Source organism: Microtus oregoni, unplaced genomic scaffold, assembly GCF_018167655.1.
Source record: "Microtus oregoni isolate MIOR12 unplaced genomic scaffold, Mior012 000080F_ref0000499, whole genome shotgun sequence".
Classification (NCBI taxonomy): domain Eukaryota; kingdom Metazoa; phylum Chordata; class Mammalia; order Rodentia; family Cricetidae; genus Microtus; species Microtus oregoni.
This window is the reverse complement of record NW_024544538.1, coordinates 4,941,850-4,969,127: the sequence shown is the minus strand read 5'-3', so window position 1 is coordinate 4,969,127 and position 27,278 is coordinate 4,941,850. Positions and strand designations below refer to the sequence as shown.

The 27,278-nt window shown below is 36.4% G+C and overlaps 1 protein-coding gene across 5 annotated transcripts in view; it reads right to left on the bottom strand.

Annotated features, from left to right (window-relative positions):
- The window catches only part of LOC121441707 (WD repeat-containing protein 44), a 111,051-nt gene that overhangs the window by 41,454 nt on the left and 42,319 nt on the right, over positions 1-27,278 (bottom strand). For 4 of the 5 annotated variants that reach the window (XM_041642941.1, XM_041642938.1, XM_041642939.1 and 1 more), the window contains 7 exons: positions 22,822-22,855; positions 11,370-11,444; positions 5,551-6,187; positions 4,748-4,878; positions 3,701-3,796; positions 1,436-1,572; positions 626-709 (listed from right to left, as the gene is read on the bottom strand). In XM_041642941.1, coding sequence (XP_041498875.1) covers positions 626-709; positions 1,436-1,572; positions 3,701-3,796; positions 4,748-4,878; positions 5,551-6,187; positions 11,370-11,444; positions 22,822-22,855 — 1,194 coding nt within the window. The remainder of the gene's footprint in view (positions 1-625; positions 710-1,435; positions 1,573-3,700; positions 3,797-4,747; positions 4,879-5,550; positions 6,188-11,369; positions 11,445-22,821; positions 22,856-27,278) is intronic. The other variant, XM_041642940.1, reaches the window with a different exon arrangement.

Below are 27,278 nucleotides of genomic sequence, written 5' to 3'. Positions count from 1 at the left end.
CTAAGGACAACGATGTTCTTCTATTCACAATTCTAGCATCTAGGATGGAAAACAATATAAGGATGATACAAAATATATTATTGGTCATTTACTTTATGTCAGATGCTTTCAAGACGACCTAAACAAATGTAAGAAACTCATAGTTAGCCAATAGAGGGTAGAGATGGTTTGGGTAGATATTTAACATGATTTAAAATCTTCTGGAGGGAAACCACATATTTCATTCAAAGCAATTCTCTCAAGTTGAAAGAAATTATGAGAAAGAAGTTACTGAAATTAAGTGGTAGCAGATATATTCAAGCAATATGACAAGGATTGATTTTCTTAGGAATTTCCTGGGAGATTAATGTATGGTTATGGCAGTTAGTAGAAGCAAGAGAATAACACTGGGATGATGGTAATATAAGGTAATAGTGTCGGGTTAGAAGCCTTGGAAGAGTGTAACTGATTTTAGCAGACACATCTCTTTAAAGGGTCTGTTTTACTGTAATGTAAAAAGTGGCTAAGAACAATCTGGTACTACAGTTTTTATATTACATTTTTTTGATTAAAAAAGCATGGAATTTTTTTTCCTTTTCTAGTAAATACTTAAAAAGAAGGAAAGGTGTGTAGAGTAGTAACTCACGTTTTCTGCTTTAACCGTCCACCGTCAGTATCTGTTTGTTGTGACTGCAACTTTTCTTCATCATCAGATTGTGTGGCGTCATTGCTACAAGAAGGGTGAGTCATTTTAAAAGAAGCCATTTCTCTTCTCAAAAATATCTTTTTATGTTTACTATGCAGCAACTAATCAGAATAAGAAAAACTATCTTGATATGCTTATATAACTTCAAATTAATGAATAACCTGAGAATTACTAAATAGTTTCCAAGAGTAAAGACTGGAATCTTAAAGCAAGATGCAATTTGCAAAATTTAAATGAATGCAATTTAATAGCTTATTAAAATCCTACTATATGAAGTCTGTGTATATCAACAATAAAATAACCTGTAGATAGCTTTTTCTTGGTCCACCAGGCACAACATATATTAAATTTAATAAAAGGTCTTTGCTCTTCTAGAACTTATTCCTTAGGTCCTCATTACATCTCATAATGAAAATCAATCATTTTGCTCTAAAGCAGTTTTCAAATACTTACAAAGCAAAATTTTAGAATACTAAATGATCCTCACACATATGGCTTTTTAGTCTTAATGTTTTGATTCTGTCTCCAGCATAAATCATTTTAAATGACAAGAAACTAAATAGTATGAGATTTAAGATTTAGAATAATTTCCACAAGTAACTACATGGTATGTCAATAATCAGAGGCAAAGATCAAAGGTAAATAATGCATACTCAAGCTAATTTTACTTTTAGATTAAAACAGAGGACTGAGTTTAACTAAGGAGGGACAGTTGTAGTTCAAAAAAAGTTAAATAACATTAAGTCATACCTTACATACTCCTTTGTCCTTCTCATGATGTGTAGAGTGAGAGGATTAATACCTGTTGGCAACTTTTCTTCAGCAAGACTTAGAGGTATTTCTTCTCCAGTATCCAGGTTCTTAATCATTACACTGGCTAAAATTTCCTAGAGGTAAAAAATAACACCCAGATGACTTTCAACTTAATTATCTTTAAATTTTTATATTAGTTTTAATTATGTATGTTGTGCACAGAGGCCAGAGGTGTTGGATCTCTTGGAGCTGGTGTTACAGGTAGTTGTGGATTGTGGTTCTGGGACTCAAACACAGGTCCTCTGGAAGAACAGTAGTACTCTTAACTGTTGAGCCATCTCTCCAGCCTTTAATTATCTTTTTTGAGTCTAGAAAATTCTCAAAATGTTAAGGATTTTCTAGATAGTCACTACTGGGCACAATAAACTTAAACATTTATGCTGAGATATAATTCTCATACCATAAAATATTATCCCTTAAAACATGCAATTCAATGGTTAATAACATATCTATAGTTCTTACTTTATGATTAAATTATAATATTTGATTGCTCATAAAGGAAATCAGTTGCACATTAGCTCTCAATCCCATTTAATTATTTCTTAGTCTCTGGTATTACTAATCTACTTTCTGTCTGTATTGATTTGTTTATTCAGGACATTTCATAAATTCACTCAAAAAATATATGTATAATGCACGCACACACACACATACACACACACACTAACATACAATGCATCTTGATTCTTTTATTTAGCATGCTATTTTTAAGGTTTATCCAAATACCAATATCGTTTTCCTTTTTAACTGCTGAAAAATATACTATTGAATGGGAATACTATATTTTATTTAAGGATTCATCCATCATACATGTTTGTGCTGTTTCCATTTTTAGCAATTATAAATAATGCTGCTTTGAATATCTTGTACATTTGTGTGTGAATATGTTTCCATTTTTCTTTAGTATAAAAAAAATGGAACTGCTGGGTCATGGTAATATTAACATTTTAAGAAAAGGTAAACTGTTTTCCAAGGTATAATTTAGAAAAATGTATTATTTTATTTGAACATATTTGAGAAAGGGTCTGTTGAACTGTTTTCCAAAGTATAATTTAGAAAAATGTATTATTTTAACACATTTGAGAAAGGGTCTAGTTATGTTAGTCAGGATGACCTCAAACTAATGATCTGCTATCATTGGCCTTCAAGGAATTGAAATTATTTTTATTTTCCGTGTATGGTGTTTTGCTGGCATGTATGTCTGGGCACCACATGTACATAATTCTGATGGAGGCCAGAAGAGGGCATTAGATCCCCTGGAACTGGAGTTACAGACAGCTGTAATCATGCGTGTTCTAGAAATCAAACCTGGGTCCTTTAGAAGAACAACCATTGCTTTTAGCTGCAGGGCCATCTCGCTAGCTCCCCATTCTAAGGTTCAAAAATAAGAAACCATGGGGGGCTGGAGAGATGGCTCAGTGGTTAAGAGCACTGCCTGCTCTTTCAAAGGTCCTGAGTTCAATTCTCGGCAACCACATGGTGGCTCACAACCATCTGTAAAGAGGTCTGGTACCCTCTTCTGGCCTGCAGACATGCACACAGACAGAATATTGCATACTAAATAAATAAATATTTTAAAAAAATAAGAAACCATTATAGAGTTAGGGAAATGGCTCAGCAAATGAAAGGTCTTAAGGCCAACTCAGATGGCCTGAGTTCAATACAAAGGACTTACACAGTAGAATGAGAGATCTGAGTCTTACAAAGTATCCTCTGACTTTCCTATTTGTACTGTGGCATGCATGTACCCATAAGTACACACACGCATGCATGCACACGAATAAATGTTAAAAAAGCATCTGAAATACTAGGATTATTTTAAAGCTCATCTTTTTTTTAAATATTTATTTATTATGTATACATATAAAAGATGATACAAGTGTTCCTGGTATTGAAATGATGTTCAAAAAGATGGAAATACTGATTTCCTGGATTTAGTCATTATATACTGTATCAATTTATCAAACCATCACATTACAATCCATAAATATGTACAAATGTGAAATTTCAATTTAAAAATGCAGTAAGTCATATGCAACATGAAACAAGAATGTGTTAACTATCTTTAGGTGTAGTGTAAAGTCGCTATGTACTCTTACATTGCTATGCAGCCAGCGCCACAACCCATCTCTAGAACTTTCTCATTTTCTCATTAGGATTTTTACATTTTATGCTTTTAAGAACAAAAAAATTAAATTCTACCTCATCAGTAAGCTCTCTCCCAGAGTTGGATCTAGGTCTCTGAGGGCCCATCACTTCCCCTGCTACCGTCTGCAAATCAGGTGCTTTTCCATTTTCCTAAAATTATAATTGTACAAACAGACTAAATGAATTTCTATAAATTTTAATTATTCATTACCATGCACACTTCTACAAAATTCCACAAATCAGAAAATAGAGCCTACTGAAAATGTAAATTAATGATTCCATTTTAGTCCTTTATCATTCTCTACATGTTGAAAGATATTAGACACCAAAATTACTGTTGCCCATGAAATAGTGCCTTAGTAGTATCACAAATATTTTATTTGAGCCCATTCAAAGCAATAGTTCTCTACTAAGATTGCAATTAATTCAAGCCATATGTGGATACTGCTAAAGACTTCTGTTTATATAAAGAGCTAGACAACAATATGTTAAAAATTCACATATAGTTGTTGCTGCATATTCTTCTAGATTAAAAAAAAATCAATGCTTTAAAAAGACAAACACCACGTTGATTCTACAAAAAGAGACCGCTTGTGACCTCTACTGTATTGTTATAACAAGATGGTAATGTCACATTTCCAGGTCTGCTGACACTCCTCACCTCAGCTACTACATAAATTACCCCGAGTTCCAGAATTTGGCTGTGGTAAAATGCTATGCAGTTTTTTTGTACAGCCTAGTACATGAAGTGTTTTATATCTAGGAAAAGGAACTTATTAAAAATAGAAGCAGCTGGTTTTAAAAATACATATAACATGCCACACACTTGGCATATATTAGCACATTTCATTTTCGCAGAAAACTTTCAAGGTGAATACTTTTCCCATGTTTTATCAATAGGGCATCTAAGAATCAGATGCTAAATAACTAGCTAGCTCATTAAACTAGTTAGTAGCCAAGCCAGAAAGGGAAGTGAGGTGGTCAGGCATGGGAGACAAAGAAATATTTGGCCTAGAGAAGAAAGAGGGTTTCAGTAATTCAGTCAGCTAGTTATATGAAGCTTGAATTAGCCTATACCCAATATAATAGTAATTCACCAACCTGGGCAGTAACTATTTTATCTCCACTTGTAGCACTTGCCAAATCAAGAGAAGGCTGAGAATCTCTAACTGTACTCTCTGAAGCCACATTTGTAGTAAGGAGAGAATCAGATGTAATGTTGTCTTTGGGTACTGCAATGATAATAAAAATAATAATAGTAATAATAATGATAATGAAGATATTAATAACAGAAGAATAATACCAACAATTTTATACACACACACAAATAAAGAAGTATTTTTAACCTTTATTTAATTCTTATAACAAACCTATGAGAACAGTGGCTTTTATTATTTTTATTAAAAACAATGGCTCAAATGAATTATTTAACTTCTTCAAGACTGCACAGTTTATACATTCAAAGATTAGCATTTAAATTTCTGCTGTTTTAAGTCTTTCACTCCCATTTTCTTCCTACCACTTCCATAGCAATTCTTAGAGGGTTAAAAAAATGTAAAAGTCTGGAGTCTGAAAATACTCAGTAATATTATTTTAACTTATGGCCAGTAAGTTTTCAGCTTTTGCCAACTTATTCAAGAAATAATTTATATATCCTAGTTATCACAGCAGTTATTCTTTAGCACAAATTGAAGCAAAAGCAGAAAAGTTAGCTGAGAATCATAACAAATGCCTATACTCAACAAGTAGAGGCAGAAGATCTCCACAAATTCAAGGACAGCCCAGTTACATGCTAGTCTGGATGATATAAAACGACCCTATCTTACTTCTTCCCAACCCAAAGCAGAAAAGTTAGTTTTAACTCTCATATTTCCCAACCAAAATATTTCTCAGTTAATACTTGCCATCCAGATCAGGTGTTTTAAGAGCCTCAAGCTCCAATTCACTTTTCTTTTTTCTTGGTGGTGGTGCAGGTCGGGTTGGAGGTGGGGGTCTAGGAGGTGGGAAATTAGTTGGTGGTGGTGGGCGTGCAGGAACAGGCTTCTTTGTACTGGCTACTATATCAGGTTCTGGAGTAAGGTGCCTTGGGGGTTTGGCGGGAGCCACTTCTTCCGCAGCAGCAAAATCTTTAGCAGACAAAGAATCTGAGGATGCAGGATCTAGAATATCGCTTTCTTTGACTTCCATTGCTTCCTTGCTCAGTATTTCGGTTTCCAGTTCAGAAACATCAAGCTGCTCAGCTGAACTTACTTCAGCTACATTAGCAGTTTCGTCTACAGTCTTCTCACAGGAGTCCTCAGAAGGAAAACATCTTTGTGCTTCTAATTCAGCTTCTTCAAATACATTTGGACTGTCTGCCTTTTCAGAATCATGCTGTAGTTCGTGCTCTATGGATAATAGTCCAGGTATGTCACTAAAGTCTGTCTCAGCCACAGAAGAACTGGCAGTAGCCTGATCAGAGAGTCCTCTCCCTTTGGAATCCAAAGAGTCATCTTCTGATTGTAGTACTTTCTGACTTTCCTCAATAATACTTTCAATTATCTAATGAAAGGTTAAAATGCAGTTTTAAAAATAATGAAGTTATTTACAACAAAGTAATAGCTAATTCAATATATATGACAGGCAATGTCTGGAACACTTTATTGATTTTAATCTTTACACAAATGTATAAAGATTTGCTCCTATTGTCATAATTTTACAAATGAAGGAACTAAAGCATACATGGACCAAGTGATATGTCCAATGTTTTCAAGTTAGTCAGTGATAAAAATGGTATTAAGTCCTGGAAGTTTGCTTCCAGAATCTATACACTTATACACTGTAATAGGGAACCTGTGTTATTATATCATGACAAAAGTTCAATGAACCCTGTAAAATGAAGCCATATATCTCCTCATGAAGACTTCAAATGTCAAGAGTTTATTTACATAGTTATGCCAAACTAGTTGCAAGAACCCCCTGCTGTCTCTAGTTAACAAAATCACGGAAACAAAATCCACCTAGGATTAGAATTGAACTCGATGCAGTCTGAACTCACGACTACATCAGAAAAGTTGGCAGATGCAAGGTAATAAACACACTTGAATTAATTATAAGTCTTCATTCTTCAGACTCTGGGGGGGGCGGTCTATGAATAGAGCTCCAACATCCAGCCCACACTGCTCCCACTCCTCCTATTTCTTACATCGAAGTGAAAAATATGCACAGGGGTCTATGTCTTCAAGTACTATTTAGAAGAAAATATATCTTCTATACAGTCTTGGCATTACTAACACATTAAATTCCCTGATCCACTCATACCAAACCTGAACTCTGCTTTTTCAATTCCCCAGCTCCTGTAAGTTAACGGAATATGTTGCAGACCTGCCCTGATCAGCTTTGTTACAATTCCATACTAGTAAAACTGGCTGTTATTCCTGTTCAGTAAGATTTGCCCCTGACTTCCCAGTATATTGCAAGTAATAGTTTTTCACTATCTTAAAAATTTTAGTACTAGAAATTTCCTCATTTTACCACATATAATATTAACTAAGGTTTACAACGTTTATCACATTTGGCATTTAATCAACATTAACGACTTTAGTGGTAACAGAAGTCAGATAACAATGTATGTGAAAATGAGTAACAGAGGTCACTGCGGAAGAGGAAGTGGAAAGAGTGTAAGAGCCAGAGGCAGTAAATGACTACAAGGAAACTAACTGCAGCATACAGCAGAGCAAATGAAGTGTGAACTCACAGAGGCTGTGACACCATGTGTGTATAAGACCCGTGCAAGCTCACGTTAGACCAAATCCTAGCATGAAGAGAGGTTGTGGGCACAAAGCTCCACCCCTAGCCTAGAAGCTTCTGGCAATTGATAACTGTGTGAAGAGAGAGAGTCAGTTTTCTCAAGAGTGTGACCCCTGGTAAGTTGACCATGCTCTAGTGGAAGACCACACATCCAAGAATATATGGGCAAAACAAATAGGTTTTGATAGGTTTTGAAAAGGGCGAAGACACAATGTTTGAAGGGGAAGTAAAGGGGTGAATTTGGGAGGAACTGGGGAAAGGTGAATATTTTCAGAACACATAAGCAATTCTCAAAGAACTAAAGAATGACTAAAACGTGAAGACATAGAGTCAGCTGGGTACAATATAATTCTTAAAAATTACATTGCCTGGTTGGTTGCCTAGCATTTACTAGGCCCTCGGTTTGATCTTTAGTACCAGGGGGTTGGGGAGGAGGGCTTGGCTGTAAATAGAAAAAAAAAACTTCAAAAAAAAGTGACCCAGCATTTTTCTAAGCTGAAGGGAAGTTAGCCACAGGAGAGAAAGCTAACAGAATAAACTTCTCAAGTTCTAGAGACGAAAGGAAAGAAAGCTTTCTGTGTATCACATCCAGTATACTTTACCCTGTGATGGTCTCATTAGATAGCTAGATTATCTATTGTTTTTTTTTTGTTTTATTTTATTTTTTTTTTCAGAAGAAGGATCTGAGGGAAAACCATTAGGAAATTTCCCCAAATGCTACATAGTAAACAAAAATGTCCAAACTTAAAACCCAGGTAATCTTCCACATAATACTTTGGATAGGGAAAAAAGAATACTTAATTGTCAGCAATAGATGATAGAATATAGAAATAAAAGATGAAAACAAGTTTACAAATAAGGGGAAAATAATGGAAAAAGGGGCTTTTAGGCTTGTTAGCCTCCTATGTCTATGTGCAGAAGAAAACAAGGGATGGGGAAGAGCCACAGTAAGAGCAAGGTTATTACAAAGGTTTGACATGATCACTGTGTGTCACAGACAGGTTCATGTTATAAAAATAAGGCGTCAAGATGAGGCTGAAAATTTTGTCTTCCCTCGTCTGTTCTAGTCTCCCTCTTCTCTGACCTTACCATTCACTACAGCACGGACAACACAACACACAGACTACACAGGCTAGCTCGGCACATTCACTTCCTCACAACACACCATCAGTTCCTGGAGAACAAGCCACGCTCTTCAGTCTGCTGATGACACACACCTTTCATACCTATTTATGGTCCCTCACTGTCATTTTTAAATGGATTTTAAACAATGCAATGGGTAAAAAAAATAGAACTAAAAGCAACAAAGAGATGTTGCTGCTGCTACTCTTTATACATCAAAAGCTCACTGTTTTCTGAGTGATATAAAATGAAACCGAGATATTTCAGTATGACATTCTCATAACTTGGAGTTATTAGCCTCATCCTCAAACATTCTGCACATTCCCCATCTCTAAGCCATTGGTGATGTCTTTCCTCTTTTATCTCTGCATGCCAAAATTTTATACGTTCATCAAAAATCAGCTCACATGCTACTTTCCCCATAAAGTTAGTTCTGTTCCTACTGTCCAACAGGAGATTGTTTCTCATTGGGTTTTTATAATATTTTGTAAATTTGGTACAACATTTATTAAATTTATTTTCATCCAATTTCCTGATTTTCTTTTTTACATATGGGTGTATACAGGCTGGCTTCAAACTCCTGATGTAGCTGGAGGGAGATCCTGATTCTGATTCTTTTCCTCTACAACCTAAGTGCTGCGGTTAGAAATTTGTACCACCAAGTTTACTCAAATTCCTCTTCTAAATGTAAGATACTCCTGAACACGTAGTTGGTATTATATTCCTATGGTCCTTTAACAATTAATGCTTAACTCATCTTAAAAGGCTAAAACTTTAAAAGATTGTTAAACCTCACTTTCTGTCCAACAGAATTTTCTCACTACTTCTTTGGTTTCTATTTAAATTCTCCTTCAAATCACTATAGACAGGATAAATTGGAAGTAGGTAACTGATTTTTAAAGGGGTGAAATTAAAAACTATGGAGGTGATGAATGTCTATAATCCTAGCACTTGAGTGTCTGAAGAAGGAGGAAGACAAGAAAAAAATGGCAAAAAAATCAACAAGTTTCAACAATAAAAATGACTGAATATAACTTAAACCATTCGAGAGAAACATAGTAATGAAATATGAAGCACATATAAGCATGGTAAGAATAAAAGTTCTATTTACATTGTAACTGGGAAGAAAATAAATATATACAAATGGTTGAGAACCATCAAGAAAAAAAAAGAATCAAAGAAACTGCTCCACTGTAGAATTGTGGTTTCTGATTTTTAAAACCAGCTCTATGTTTATTCTATATGCTAATATACAAGAATACCTCTTCTCCCTAAAGGGATTTTTTCCTCTTTTATAGAAAAGGTATGATCAACATTAAAATCCATATTCTGCTATATTTATAAATTTTATAAGGGTAGAATAGTGTATGTAGTTCCACTGACAGCAAATTTGCCACCAATCCATCCCAGCTGTGGAGACACTTTCAGTTGTCATGACAAAAGGAGGGAGAGAATGCTACTGGTGTCCAGGCAGGTAGAAGAGTCCTGCACTGCACACAGTAGTGGCTGGTCCTCCACAACAAGGAGCATGAAGAGAGCTACTAATGGAGAAGCTCTGCAGTAGAGAAGGAGCTGTTTTGCTGGGCTCTAGAAACTTACTGGCTACAACAGTGCTCATGGCCCACAAAATACACAAAAACACTCAAAAATAAATGAACACAAATCTTTTTCCTTGGAATTCATGCTGACACTACTAATGGCCCATTTTACAATGCTTATTGTTTTAATTGTGCCTAATGTGTGTATTACAGGCTGAGGTTAGATAAGGATAATTGTGTCTTCGTCCATATTCTCTACCTTATTCTCTTGAGACAGGATTTGCCATAGAACCTGCTTTGCCTCCTGGTTTGCAGGCCAGAAAACTCCTGTTGGGATCAACCTGTCTACATCCCTGAACCCCCAAATGCAAGCATATGTGGTCAGGAATAGCTTTTTTTTTTTTAACATAGATTCTGGGGATTTGAACTCAGGTCCCTATGCTTAAACAGTAAATGTTCTTACCCACTGAGACATCTCCCCACTCCCAGCCCCAAAATATGTATCTTGCATTTAGTCTCTCTTCTTGCGAACTAACTTCTGGAGCATCACAGCACTGATTATTTAAAAAGGCCTCAAGGATCCTATCAGTGTAAGGACTTCCTGGTATCTCTGACTCCTAAAGATAACATAATTTGCTACTATGAGCCTTTCAGTATCTGTAAATTCTATTTGTTTTTGCTGTTGTTGATGATTTGATAGAGTCTCAGTATATAGCCCTGGCTGTACTGGAGCCTGCTAAGTAAACCAGGCTGGATTCAAACTCATAGAGTTCTACCCGCCTCTAACTCTTAAGTGCTGGGATTAGATGTGTGCAACACCATGCCTGGCTCGGGACCTGCAACTTTTAATAGTAAACTCAAGATTTGGAACTCAGAAACCAATAAATATTTTGCTGTTGGTTTAATTGTTTTTGATTGTTTGAGACAGAATCACCCTTTGTAGCCCTGGTTGACCTAGAACTCACTATATATATCTCAAATATTCATCTTCTCCTGACTTCCAAGTGCTGAGACTAAAGGCCCGTGTCATAGTACTCAGAGGCCATATTAAACAAACAACTGTTTCAAGCATAAATTACCAAGTAAATGGTGACATGACTTCTAAAAAAGGCCAGTGTGTCTTCTACCACAAAGCTGATCATGCGAACATATGCTAAAACAATTAGTATGTACAGAACAGTATGCTGAAACAATACAGAAAATGTTCTAGCTTAAATGCATCGTATAAATTTGATATCCTCTATAAACTAAATTTGATATTATATCTTTCCAACCTTTTTAGATACATCTTGTCTCAGCTCTTGTACAGGGGACTCATTTCCAGCTTTTTGTGCTGTGTTCTCTGTTTCCTGTTTAAACAAGGAAAGAAACAGACCAAATGATGACTTTTATTTAAAAGTCTCCTCAAAAAGGATGCAAGGGGAGAAATAAAGCATTCTTAAGTCAAAGAAGACATGAGATTGTGTTTAAAACTAAAACAAAAATAATACTAAACAAAGAAAAGAAACATAAAAAATACCAACAGATAGTATGCCATCTATGACACTAGATTTGCAAAAAAATAAAAAGCAGTAAATATGTAATTTTTTAAATGAAAAAATTGAGCCTAATTTTCAGAAAGATTTATTTCTATTTTATACATATGGATATTCTGCCTGAGTGTGTGCATATACACAATATGGATGCCTGTAGAGGCCAGAAGCCACTGGGTCCCACGGAACTAGAGTTGCAGAGAGTTACGAGTTGCCACAGGGGTGCTGGGATCTAAATGTGGGTCTTCTGAAAGAGCAGCAGGTTACTCCAGACCCCTCAGCTTATCTTTTTAACACTAAAATATAATAGAGGGCTGGTGAGATGACTCAGAGGGCAAAAGAGCTCGTCACAAGCCTGACAACCTGAGTTCAATCCCTGGAACACCCAGCCTGGAAGGGGAGAACCAACTCCTGTAAATTGCCCTCTGATCTCCAGAGTTGAGATTAACATGTATGTGCCCCCAGTAATAATAATAATAATTTTAAATTTAAAACATTTAATAGATGATAAGAAGTCCAGAATATCTTTGTGGCTAGAAAACATTAGGATCAGAAATATTTTCCGGGCTGGAGAGGTGGCTCAGAGGTTAAGAGATTAAGAGGTTAAGAGGTTAAGAGGTTAAGAGGTTAAGAGGTTAATTGAACTCAGAGGTCCTGAGTTCAATTCCCAGCAACCACATGGTGGCTCACAACCATCTGTAAAGAGATCTGGTGCCCTTTACTGGCCTATAGGATATATGTAGGCAGAATATACATAATAAATAAATCTTATTTTAGAAAAACTATTTTCCTGGGGCTAAAGAGATGGCTCAGTGATTATGTACACTGAACTGCTCTTCCAGAGGATACAGGTTCAATTCCTAGAAACCAAATGGTGACTCACAACACAAGAGTCTGTGACTTCAGTTCCTCCAGGATAATCTAATACCCTCTTCTGGCCACTGCTGATACTAGGCAAGCAAAGGGTACACAGCTATGCATGCAGGCGAAACACTTATACACACAAAATAGCTGAGGATCTCTGTGAGTTCGAGACCAGCCTGGTCTACAAGAACTACTTCCAGGACAGGCTCCAAAACCACAGAGAAACCCTGTCTCGAAAAACCAAAAAAAAAAAAAAAATACTTTCCAAAAGTATTACTATATAAATATATAAAATAAAAATCTTATGACACAGAAAAAAACATATTTTGAGAATATTTTTAAACTCTATATGCTTTAGATAAAAAGAAGCAAGATTAAACCAGAAGTTAAATGAAGGTTTCCAAAACACTAAAAGATGAATAAAATTGCCGGGCGGTAGTGGCGCACACCTTTAATCCCAGCACTCGGGAGGCAGAGACAGGCGGATCCTCTGTAAATTCCAGGCCAGCCTGGTCTACAAGACCTAGTTCCAGGACAGGCTCCAAAGCTACAGAGAAACCCTGTCTCGAAAAAGCGGGGGAAAAAGATAAATAAAATTAAACCCACCAAAAATACATATATATATATATATATATATATATGTGTGTGTGTGTGTGTATGTATGTATGTATGTATGCATTTATATGCACATATATACAAACATGTGGGAAGTTAGAAAGGTAGACATAGACACTGTATTGCTACAAGAGTAAAATAATCGTTTCATATATTTATAAATCTTGCTTTTTATATTTATAAAAGGATAGCAATTTAAATGCGACTTCTGATATAATGAAATATCAATTCATAATTCTTTGTCACAGAGCTTGTTAGAGGAAGGCAGCTATAACTTTCAAAGACAAGTGATATAAGGCATATATGATATATATATATATGTGTGTGTGTGTGTGTGTGTGTGTGTGTGTGTGTATTAAGATAGCACTTATAAAATTATCAGAAGATGAAGTTTTGCCAAAGATTACTACTGTTTAGTATAATTGAGTAAAATATTCTACTGAAATCTTTTATAGCCTTGAAACATTTTCAAGTTTGTTTCTTTGGATTCCTCAATATTTGGGGGAATACTATTAATTTTATTATAGAATCTGATCAAGGATCATTCCCCTATGGAATCTTAGGTATCAGGTAACATCTAAACTCTCTCACAGCCCATGAGGGCTTAACACGATGTGGCCCTCTTCCTACACACTTGATAGCTCATGTACATCTCATCACCACCCTCAATGCCTAGGTTCAGTAAACCCTTGCTATTAGGGTTCAAGTGACATTTTTGTCATGGAAGGCTTGCCTGACCATTGTTTAAAAAATATTTATTTGGTTTTATGTGTATATGTGTGTCTATTAGTGGAGAGATACGGGAGCTTGGAGCAGGAGGATTAAACAAGGAAGAGGAGAGATGAGGGACAACTAACACTAAAGGCCACATGAAAACAGTGCCCCAACTAGATATCTTTCATCACCAAGTGAAAACAATGCCAGGAATGGGCTGTATCTAGTTGAATCATTGGCCAAAGGGGCTCCTAAACATTGGCTATTGCCAAGGCTATTGGATGCTCTCCACAAACTGATGGCAAGGTCCTATTGCTGAAGACAATTCTTACACATCTTACTGAACACGGAGAATTTGAGCTGGTGCCTAATTAGAGCCTTCCCCTACTGACTAGTGTTTATGGTACTCTGCACGCTACCAGGAAAAAGGTAACCATCTACAAACCCCACGATCTACAATGATGACCTGCTTGCAAGATATACTGGACAGTAGTGGTGCAAACATGGGAGAAACCAACAACTCTCTGATTGGATTTAAGACCTACTCCACAAAATGGAAATCATGCCTAACATTGCTCAGGTGGCTGTGAATGGGTCTAGAGGAAAACAAAATACTATTGGATTGCTAAAGGAACATAGCAATAAAATGATGCCTAATGCAATTTTGTTATACCCATAAACAGTGCTTCCCTCAGCAATCATCAGAGAAGCTTCCTCTTGCAGTAGATGGTAACTAACAGACAGACCAACAACTAGACAATGTGGAGAGAGTGAGAGATTTTGGAACGCTCAGTCTTAAATGGGATGTCTTCATCAAGCCCTTCTCCTCAGGGCTCAGGAAGGCTATGCAGAAGAGGAGGCAGAAAGATTCTAAGAGCCAGAGGGGATGGAGGGAGGACACCAAGGAAATAGTGTCTTCAAGACACAACAGGACTGATGGAGGGAGGGGAGCAGAAAAAAATGTAGAGCTCAATAAATATCAATAAAAAACATATAAAAAAGACCCCATCCAAGCCAAAAAAGCTATATTGCATTAACAACCACTCACATAAAAAATTAGTTTTCTACCAAATGGGAGTCTCAATGGGGATATTTAGTACACATAAAGGCAGATTCTATGCTCAGCAGTCAATGGCCAACACAAACTGAACTCAGTGGTATTTTGTAGACTTTTTGACTCCTATTGCTTTGTTTGGACATTTTTATTTTGCTTGTATAATAAATATGGTTTTCTAATTTTGTGCTTTTATGGATTTCGGTTGTATATGTTTGTACTTTGTTTTTTATGGTTTGTTTTTTGTTTTCTAAAGAAAGAGAGAAAGAAAGTGCATAGAGTTAGGGAGGTAGGGGAAGTGGGGAGGATCTGGGAGGAAGGGAGGATCTGGGAGGATTTGGGGGAAGGGAAGCTGTGATCAGAATATACTGTATGAAAATTTTTTCAATAAAAATAAAAATTAACTTAAAAATGAAAACAACATGTTTATTTATTTAATTTTATGTACATGTGTGTGTATGAGTGCATTTATGCACTGCATGACCATAGTGCCCATCAAGAGCAGAAGGTTTTAGATTCTCTGCAATAGAAATTATAAATGGTTGTGAGCCACCATCTGGGTGCTGGGAACCACACCTGGGCTCTCTGTAAGAGCAGTAAGCACTCTTACCCACTAATCTCTCTAGATCTTTTTACTGACCATCTTAAAGTAATTTTTCAGAATCTGAAATGAACTTTGTTATTTGCTTAATTTTTTTCTTCCTGTCCCATTAGAGTATAACAACTGTCTATAGTTAGGGTTTCTATTGCTGTGAAGAGACACTATGACCATGGCAACTCTTAGAAAAGAAAGTGCTATGGGACAATGGTCTGTACCTTGTCATTTATATTTTAAATAAATGCTGATTGGCCAGTAGCCAGGCAGGGAGTATAGGCAGGAGGACCAGGCAGGAAGTAGAGGCAGGGCAATGAGAATTCTAGGAAGAGGAAAGTTCTTTCTGCAGTCGTGACCCAGCCTCAGAGGAAGCAAGATGTGACCGCCTTGCTAAAAATGGTATGGAGCCACATAGCTAACACAGATAAGAATTATGGGCTAATATAAGGTATAAGAGTTAATAAGAAGCCTGAGCTAATGGGCCAATCAGTTTATAACTAATGTAAAGCCCTGTATGATTTCTTGGGACTAATCAGCTCGGGGACCTGGTGGGAGAGAAACCTCTGTCAACAGGAAGGCATTTAATTATTGTGTCTTGCTTTCAGTTTCAGAGGTTCAATCCATTATCATCAAGGCATGAAGCATGACATGCATCTTGATCAGAAGGCAACAGGAAATCAATTGAGACACTGGGTGATATCTTGAGCATAGGAAACCCCAAAGCCCACTCCCACAGTGACACACTTCCTCCAACAAGGCCATATCTACTCCAACAAAGCCACACCTTCTATTAGTGCCACTCCCTATGAGTTTATGGGAGCCAATTACATTCAAACTACCACAACGACCACAAGAACGAGGACATTGCTTCTTGAGTCTACCATTATTTATGCAATATCTCAAATGGTGTCCAGCACTAAATAATCACTGCTAAATAGTGAAGGTCGAATAATGTATATTCTGGTTTTCCTTTGGTAAATATATAATAATATATACATCTTAAGTTTATATATTCTTTAATTGATTTCTGGATTTAAATTTTATTTGTTGAAATAGCACCTCACTATATAGCCCTGGTTGGTCTGGGATTCACTGTGTAGAGCAAACTCAAACTGCACTCATAGAGATTCACCTGCCTCTGCCTCACAAGTGCTGAGATTAAAGGCGTGTGCCAACTATGCCCAGCCTGCTTTTTTTAATGAAGTGCTTTTTCCTTTTATCTTTACGATTATAATAAAACATTTTCCCTTCCCCTATCTTCCTCTCAAACTCTGCCATATACTTGTCCTTACAAGTTCATGGCATCTTTTTCATTAGTTGTTATTATATACATATGTGCACATAAATATGTATTCCTAAATATAACCTGCTCAGTCTATATGATGTTATTTGTATGTAGGCTTTCAGGGCTGAACATTTAGTATTGGATAACCACTTGGTGTGTTTTTCCCTGGGGAAGACTATCCCACTCTCAGTATTTCCTAGTTTTCTGTAGTTCTTTGTGTAGGTCAGAGGCCTTGTACAAAAGGAACTACTTATTAAAAACATGTATTTATTTACATATTTTAAGTGTATTGTTTTTCCTGCATGTATATATGTGCACTGTGTGCATGTCTGATCCTCTGCAACTGAAGGACTAATAGCTATAAATCAAATGTACATGCTGGAAATCAAATTTGAGCTCTCCTTAAGAACAAGTATTCTTTTTTTTTTCAAAAAAAGATTTATTTATTTATTTATTTATTTATTATGTATATAGCATTCTGCCTCTGTGTACGCCTGCATGCCAGAAGAGGGTACCAGAACTCATTATAGATGGCTGTGAGCCACTGTGTGGTTTCTGGGAATTGAACTCAAGGCCTCTGGAAGAGCAGCCAATGCTCTTAACCACTGAGCAATCTTTCCAGCTCCAGCCTAGGTTTAAACTAAAGAAGATCTAATCAAAACTATTTAGTAAGATTACTTGGACAAGATAATGAATATCTGAAAGATCATCTTTAAGAATAGTTATCACATAGCATCATCAATCCTACCAATTTTAAGTATTTTAATTTAATTATTCTCTAACTGTATATTACCTGGAAAATCAAAAGCCTTTTACAACATAATTTAAAGGAAAATTTCTTCATTTAAGCTATTAAAAATTACATGAAAATTTTCTAGGCCCCCAATTTGATTTGTTTTAATTAGTATTTACAAAGATCCTGGTTAGCACTCTTACACTGAAAAAAACTGCCAAGCAGTGATTAGATTTCTATTTTATATAGCTTACCAAAGCTCTTTTGGACTTTGCACTTGAAATGTAGCAAGCTGCTAAGTCAGAAGTTAAAAGGTGTCATATAGCACCAACCAAAGGACCTGATCTCCAGGGAAATGAAGTCAATCAGAAAATTTCTTAGTAAAATCTAAATATACATAAGTCAACTATAATTTCACTGAAAGAAAATCAAAGTAGTTGACTATATATAGCCCAAGATCCTTCTGATAACACCTCTGTCAGGCTGGGAAGATAAGGCAATAGAAATAAAGTATGTGACAAGACAGCATCATCAAGTTAATGATACTTGAGACACTCTTTATTATCTTCTTATAGGGTGGAATGTTCTTTACTCAAACACAAAACTAAGTTCCTACTTTCCCAATATCATGTTGTTTCTCTAGTCTGTATCACAGTATCAGAAACACACTTTAGTAAAAGGTATAATTCATGATTCAGTTTTTAGTAATCCATGTAGAAGTTATGTTCTACTTGTGTTGACTAATATAGTTGCTTATACTTTCCCTATTATAGGACTTGAACATTTTACTTTTAATACACATGTTCCCCACTCCCAGTTCACCCATAAAATCTATACTATTTTCCCCTCCCAGGAATATCCATGTCCCCCCGAGTCCCTTCCTCTATACCTAACCTCTCTGTGACTACAGATTATAGCTTGGTTATCATTTATTTAATGGTTAATATCCACATATAAGTGAATACATATCATATCTATCTTTCTGCATCTGGGTTACCTAACTTAGGATGACTGGTCAGGAACAGGAGGAACAGGTTGGGAGGAAGAGGGAAGATGTGGTTAAGGGAAGGAACGCAGAGAGAGACAGAACTGTGGGGCATTTGGTGGTATAGAAACCTAGTGCAGTGGGAAAGTCCTAAAAATATACAAAGGTAATAATAATGAAGACTTGAAATAATGAGGGAGACAGAGTCCCAACTAGCCATCTCTTGGGGTCCCATGAAAATCCCCAAGTAATAAAGGCTACTGCTAAGACAACAGACTGCTCCTCTCAAACAGACAGCAAGGACTCTTTGTTGAAAACATCCATGCAACTCACTAAATATGATGGAGAAGTCAATCTGGTGCCTACACAGAACTTTTACCTTTACGTTCTAATGTCTTTGGTATGGGAAGGTACTCTTCAGGCTACCAAAGAAGAAACATAAAATCCAACCCATCCACAAAACCTTTGATCTATAATGCTGTCCTGCCTACCAAATAAGCTAGGGCAATGGTGGCACAAAGCTTGTCGGAGTAGCCAAGCAATATCTGATTTGACTTAAGGCCCACTCTAGGAGATAGAAATCATACTTGACACTGCTTTGGGTGACCAAGAATCAGACATTAGACAGCCCAGAGACCCAGGGTAAAATCAAACACTAACTACTGGTTTATGGAATATATACATATTAGAGTACTACTCAGCAGTAAAAAACAAGGACTTCTTGAATTTTGCATGCAAATGGATGGAAATAGAAAACACTATCCTGAGTGAGGTAAGCCAGACCCAAAAAGAGGAACATGGGATGTACTCACTCATATTTGGTTTCTAGCCATAAATAAAGGACATTGAGCCTATAATTAGTGATCCTAGAGAAGCTAAATAAGAAGGAGAACCCAAAGAAAAACATATAGGCATCCTCCTGAATATTAACCTTCATCAGGCGATGAAAGGAGACAGAGACAGAGACCCACATTGGAGCACTGGACTGAAATCTCAAGGTCCAAATCAGGAGCAGAAGGAGAGAGAGCACGAGCAAGGAACTCAGGACTGTGAGGGGTGCACCCACACACTGAGACAATGGGGATGTTCTATCAGGAACTCACCAAGGCCAGCTGGCCTGGGTCTGAAAAAGCCTGGGATAAAACCGGACTCACTGAACATAGTGGACAATGAGGACTACTGAGAACTCAAGAACAATGGCAATGGGTTTTTGATCCTACTGCACGTACTGGCTTTGTGGGAGCCTAGGCAGTTTGGATGCTCACCTTACTAGACCTGGATGGAGGTGGGTGGTCCTTGGACTTCCCACAGGGCAGGGAACCCTGATTGCTCTTTGGGCTGACGAGGGAGGGGGACTTGATTGAGGGAGGGGGAAGGAAATGGGAGGCGGTGGCGGGGAAGAGACAGAAATCTTTAATAAATAAAAAGAAAAAAAAAAGAAAAAGTAGTAATAAAATGACTCCTAATTATATACTGCCCACTCATAGATCAGTGCCTTATTCGCCCAACATCAGAGAATCTCCCTCTTGCAGCAGATGGGAAAGCAGATGGGAATAAACACAGAGCCATACAATACCCTCAGCCATACAATATGCAAAGAGCCAGGACTTAGAACACACAGCTCTGAATGGGATGTCTCAATCACATCCCTCTACTCAGGACTCAGAGAACCCTGAAGAAGAGGAAGCAGAAAGAGTGTAAGAGCCAGAGGGGGATGGAAGACACCAGGAGAACAGGTCCTCTAAATCAACTGAGCAAAGCTCATATGAACTCAGAGACTGAAGCAGCAAGGACAGTGCCTATACCAGGTCCTTTGCACATATATTATAGCTTTCACTTTAGTATTTTTATGGGACCCTGAGTGTGTGAATGAGTGGGTCTCTGATTCTTGTGACTTCTTTTGGGGTTCTTTTCCTTTCCTTGGTTTTGCTCTGTCAAAATGAAAAAATTATAGAGATAGAAAACAAATTTGGAGATGATGTGGGGCATTTGCAGCATGTTAACTATAAAGCGGTAGCACAAGAACTGTGTTGATGACAGTTCTGCATCTCGGTTGTGGTGGTTACACAGACACACAGAGAAAATACTGACATTCACACTGAACCAATGGTTTTGATACTGTTCTATAATTAAGTTATAACCATCAGGGAAACTGGCTGAAGGATATGCAGAACATCTTCATACTATATTTGTAGCTCCCTGTGACTTCATACTTATTTTGAAGTTAAGAAGGTAAAAAGGGAACACTATCCATTCTCATATTTATTTACTAAATATGTACATTTGTTATCTAATTTTAGTCAAGTATGGACAGTCTTTAATTACTGGTGTAAAGTAGATTCTCTAAACCTATTTGTTATAACGTATAAATACCTTAGAGCCAAGTATAAAGCATAAAAAGCATTTGCTTCTAGAAATAAAGACTAAGAGGTAGGGGCTGAGGAATAGAAGAAAAGGCTCTTTTCATTATGTTTCTTTTGCTCTATAGATATTTAACCCATTTTTATGTGTTACTTTTTATTTTATTTTTTTTTTTTATTTTTCGAGACAGGGTTTCTCCGTAGCTTTTGGTTCCTGTCCTGGAACTAGCTCTTGTAGACCAGGCTGGCCTCGAACTCCCAGAGATCCGCCTGCCTCTGCCTCCCGAGTGCTGGGATTAAAGGCGTGCGCCACCACCGCCCGGCTATGTGTTACTTTTAAAACATGTTTTATGGAAATAGTAAGTAGAAAGTTATAAAATACAAGGAAGAATTATGATAGAACCTTTCTTAAGCATCCAGTTAAAGAAAAAGGAAAGAGTTTTAAACTCTCTTATACATTATTCTCATTTTCCTTTATAATCTCTCCTGAGAAATGATAGCCTAAATTCTGTTTATCATTACTCTGCTTTCTTCCCAGTTTAATGTTTATATCTCCTTTTTCCTTTTTTCTTTGTTTGTTTGATGGAGACAGGGTCTCATGTAGAACAAGATGACCTCAAATCCACTATGTAAACAAAAATGATTTTGAATTTTTTATTCTTCTGCCTCCATATCTCTAGTGCTTGGATTATAGGCATGAGCCATTGCCATAGAATAATCCTTTGTACACTGTGGCAATATATTGCTCTCATTGGTTTAATAAAGAGCTAACTGGCCAAGAACTAGTCAGGAAGAGGTCAGACAGGAGGGCCAGACTGAAAGAACACTGGGAAGGAGGGTGGGGTCACCGGCCAGCCACAGAGGAAGCAGGAGATGAACATGCTCTGGTGAAAAAAAGGGACCACCACATGGTAGAGCATAGGTAAGAAATATGGGTTAATTTAATATGTAAGAGTTAGTTAAGCAACAAGCCTAAGCTATTGGCCAAGAATTTATAAATAATAATAAGTCTCTGTGTGGTTATTTGGTAGCTGGCTGGCAGGACAGAAAAGCCATCATGCCCAATTTTATGGGGGTAAGGGGATTGAATCAAGAGACTTCTTCGTGGTATACTTTTGAATTTAACATAATGGAATCACGGTGCATATATTTTTCTGTGTCTTGTACCACCAATCATTACTCTGAGTTTGAAACACATTTGGGTTTTGTATATAATTAATTCATTTTTACTTCTGTAGAATGTTCCAAATAAATATAATGTATCTAATGTACATAAAAGAAGGTATGTGTATACATATGCATATATATGATATGTAGAGAATGTTTAAGATTGTACATACAAAATCATGTAATACACATATATCAATACTTATTATATATGATGTATTAAATGTAAAAAAAATTTCACCATATTTTTGTATTTAAAATGGTTATCTCTTAGGGGCTAGGATATAGCTCAGTGACTGAGCCTTTACCTAGAATGTGCTAGGAATCATGTTTGAACTCCAGTATGACAAAAAAAATAACAAAGCAAAAAAGGCTACCAATGACAAATTGTCACAACAGAAAGTCTCTTTCCTTAGAAATAAGACCAGTATTATTTTTTTATTTATACACTATTAATACTGTCAAAATATGTGCCCATAGGAAGCTTAGAAGTATTTTTGTTATTCTTGATTTGTTTTCTTTTTTTTAAAAAATACTAGAGTCTGAACCTAAGGTCTTTTATATACTAGGTAAGTACTTTATGCACTTAGATCTATATAGTGTTCTTTCATTTTTAAAATTATAAATAAAATAAAAATAATGAATATTTAAAAAATTATATGTAACTGTGCTTATAGCACAATATTTACATAAGTTTAATAGATTATATAAATAATTGGTAAATCAGAGTATAACGACAATGTTCTTGCACAAAAAATAACTTTAAAAAAACAGTAGCAAGGAGGTGACAAATACCAAAATCTCTGAGAAAATACAACTAACCTTGACTGATGAAAGTCCAACTTTTTCTGGAGACCTGTTCAGAAACAAAAGATGGTGTTAGATTGAAGAAACAAGAAAGACTTCTACATATAAGAAAGACAAACTTGCATTAAAAAAAAAATTAGGTATATATTTTGTTACTGGAAAATCTTATTTTTGTATAACAAAATATGGAAAACAAAAGAGCAGGGAAGAAAGTTAAATCAGATATTAATAAGCTTACCACCATCTGTCTTCATAATACATATACTATAGGGAGCTTTGTACATAAGAAACTGTACAACTCCACAATAAAATTCCTCAAAATGATTTTTCTAGATGTGAAATTGTGGGTTGAAAGTATAAAAATTTAAAATTTTTAGGAAGCTTTCAGACTGCTATCCAGACACACCAATTTATGCTCTCACTACTTTAAGAATGCCAGTTTAATACCATCATCAAAAATGAGTGCCATTTACAGTACTTGCCAATTTGATGAACAAATGTATATATCTGTCTTTTGTTACACTTCTTTGTTTGCTAACATGGTTGAAAATTTTCATAGCATTATACATACTGATTTTGGAAAGAGAAATCATTTTCGTTTTTGACTTCAATTTTTCTACTGGAGCAAACCTCTACTCAAACCTGGGGTAAAGTCAAATAATACAAGTCTAAAAAAATAAAAACATGTAGTGATAAAAACATGTAGAGATAAAATAACTCCTAATGATATTCTGCCATTCTCATAGATCAGTGCCTTGTTCGGTTACCATCAGAGAAGCTTCCTCCTGCAACAGATGGGAACAAATACAGACACTCACAGTCAGACTTGACACAGAGAGTGAGAGACTTTGGAACACTCATCCCTAAATGGGTTGTCTCCATCAAATCCCTCCACTCAGGGCTCAGGGAATCTCACAAAGGAGGAGGTAGAAAGATCTGAGAAGTAAAGCAGGCAGCCACTAGAGTTCTTACCTCTACAAAATCTTCAAACTAAAGGGGGGTGAGCTCCTATCTCCTCCTGCCTTATATTCCTTTCTCCACCCAGCCATATCACTTCCTGTCTCCACCTGCCTAGTGCTGGGATTAAAAGAGTCAACCAAGTGCTGGGATCAAAGGTGTGAGCTAGCTCCGCCCCTCTCTCTGAATCAAAGGTATGAGCTCTGTTTCTCTCTGTTTCTCTCTCTCTCTCTCTCTCTCTCTCTCTCTCTCTCTCTCTGAATCAAAGGTATGAGCTCTGTTTCTCTCTCTCTCTCTCTCTCTCTCTCTCTCTCTCTCTCTCTCTCTCTGGTTTTATGAGACAGGATTCTCTCTCTCTCTCTCTCTCTCTCTCTCTGGTTTTATGAGACAGGATTTCTCTGTGTAACAGCCCTGGCTGTCCTGGAACTAGCTCTTGTAGACCAGGCTGGCCTTGAACTCACAAAGATCCACCTGACTCTGCCTCCCTAGTGCTGGGATTAAAGTCCTGCACCACCACTGCTTTTAGGCTGGTTAAATCTCCAGTGACTCAGTGTGGCCTTAACCTCCTGATCTTCCTGCTTCTACTTCACCGGTGGGATTAAAGGCATTAGCCACCACTGCCTGGTCTCTATGATTAAGTAGTACCTAGCTCCACCATCTGATCTTCAGGCAAGCTATATTTGCTAGAGTACAAACAAAATATCACCACAAAGAAAGGAGGCATAGAACTTGAAGGAATAGAGGGGAAAACTATAATCAGGATATATTATGTAAGAAAAGAATCTATTTTCAATAAAAGAGAAAATAACAATAATAAAAATAGTCTACCCTTAAACATAGACTACTCTAGATATAGTAATTTCAAAAGTAATTTCTTACCAATTATCTTTACTGATTCTTTCCTCACCTTTTCCCTTTTTAAAAGTAAGAACATTGGCTTCAAAGCATAATCAAGAGAACACATTTATGGCCAATTAGTATACCTCAGGGCTACACAGCAACAGTAAACAGTTAATTTGCCATTCCTGAGGATTATGAAAAATAAAATGCAATTATCACAGATGATATAACTTTGGGCTGAATGGCAGCTTGAAACCAAAACCATTTAATCACAGTGTTTTTGCAGAGATAGAAAAACATTTTAAGAGACTGGGTGACTTTTCCTCAAAGTCATATTTATAATAAGAGCCAAACTGCCATATTCTCTGTATGCCATATTTAGTATGATGTTGTTATAAGAATCTTCAAGATCTACTTAAAATTTTGTGGGAAACAAAATGACTTTCAAAGAACACTCAATCCCTTCACTGAACAAACATTTCTGGAATACCACTATGTCCTAGGACTAGAGATTAGAAGATGAAATAGACAACTGTAGTTGGTTTTTCTAAGGTTACTAAAAAACCACAAAATTAACTGTCATAAGCAGTGCCCATTTAACCATAAGTAGTTTTGGTCAATATAAATCTGGGTTAACAAAGGGCAATTTCCAGAAATAAAAACAGGTTTTGTTTTGTTAAGACAGAGACTTGATACACAGTCCAAACTCAAGATTTTCCTGCCTCAGTCTCCTGAGTACTGGGATTACTGGGATTATATGCTTGGTATGTTGACATTTGCTTCTCTAGTCAAATCTACATTGCTGTGTAATAAAATCCTACATATGGAAAGCTTGTTAGAACTAAGGTTATTCTAATTTCAAAGAAAGAAAGAAATATCAATTCTATAGAAATGGATGTTTAAAACAAACAAGTCAATCCAAACAAAAATAAAGACCTTAAAAAGCTCAAATTTCCATAAACCTCAAATTCTGAAGGGCAATGTGAGGAGGTGCAGACTTGCAATAGAGGTCTAAAAGCCAGAGCTAAGTTCTCTAAAAACAAAACAAAACAGAAACAAATATACTAAAACCCATAGGAAGTAGAGAAAGGAGGAAATTTTGTTCATCTCAGGATCCTTACACCTGTAGAAATTTGGCCAGGTTCACTGCCTTCATCCCCTAGAAAGGAAGATATTGTTAGTTAGCTCTTATATGCAGTAGGTTCCTGGCTGTTGATTTGATGTCTAAGTTATTGGCCAGTTGTTGACATTAATGGAGATATTCCAGATTATGCTGAGTAACTACTTCTTTTTGAAAGACAAGGGGCATAGTATAACAGTCTTTTAAGCAGGCTAACGTTGTTTGAACACTGTTTAATGATATCCCATGTGTTGATCAAACCACTTAATGATTCAGTTTCTTAAAGGTACTGTTTGGTCCTCTGCAGAAGGGGGTAAAAATATCTCCCTTGGACTGATATGAGGATTCAGTCAGGGTGTATGAAGACAGTGCATGATAGTTTCTTTAGCAACTTTGAATTGCTCCACATTTTTCCATGGTACTTTGGCAGCTCTCAGTAGTGAGGAGCCAAAAACTAATTTCTGGGCACAAAAACGGTACTGTACAGCCTCTAAAGCACCGGCTCATTTAAAAAGAGTAAAAAAGCCAGAGTATACTGAGCTGGGGATTCAAATGAAATCTTATCAATGGGTGATACTATTAAACGAAAAACCTGGAAACCAAAACCACTCACATTTGAAGGATATTTAAGTATAAAGTCGTTAAGAGTTTGGTGTGTAGCAAAATATTTAAAACTACCATGGTTTCTTCTAATGTTTTAAGCTTAAAACTGTTTTTTTTTTTGATCAGGGTAGTATGTAATGTTAGAATTCTTTTGTTATGCATTTCTGATCTATTTATAAAACTTCAGTGCCTAGTAAAAAGTAAAAAAAATACATTTAACTTGTAAATGACCTTTGTCATGTGCCAAGATGAGGAAAAAACAATTTATTCCAACATAAAAAGCAGCAAACGGGACTGCAGAGATCGCTAAATGGTTAAGAGTGACCGCTGCTCTTGTAGAAGACTCTTTAGGTCTCAGCACCCAGGGGCCGCAGCTACCAGTAACTCAGGCTCCATGGAACCCAATACACTTTTCTGGCTGCTGTCACTCACACACATATGACATACACTGACACAAACATAAATAATAAACAAACAAATAAATAATAGTAATCATTATGGTGTATATATACAGTCCAAGTTTTTCTAATAGGGGCTATATAAATAATAAAACAATGGCCATCATTTATCACGTATGTGCCAAAACAATACTAACATATTTGAACTTTTTGAGTCCTCAAAAGTCTCCTACTAATTATATTATTTTCACAGAACAAAAGTCTAACTTGGATCAGACTCAATCATTTAAATTCTACCTTTAAAATGCAGGGGCTGGAATGTGACCTTAGGCAGCTTGATTCAAGGCTTTCAACCACTTTGCAATATTGCCTCCTTTCTGGGCAAGGTCTTAAAACACTGCAAAAGTTGAAGATTCAAAGGTTTCATTTCTCTGGAGATATTACATATGAATCTTTATTTCATTCCCAGGCTATGGCATGTCAATTACACATTCATTGTAGCTATTAAGGGCCAGCCAGAATTCAAAGCCTTAAACAAGTTTAGTCCAACTCAT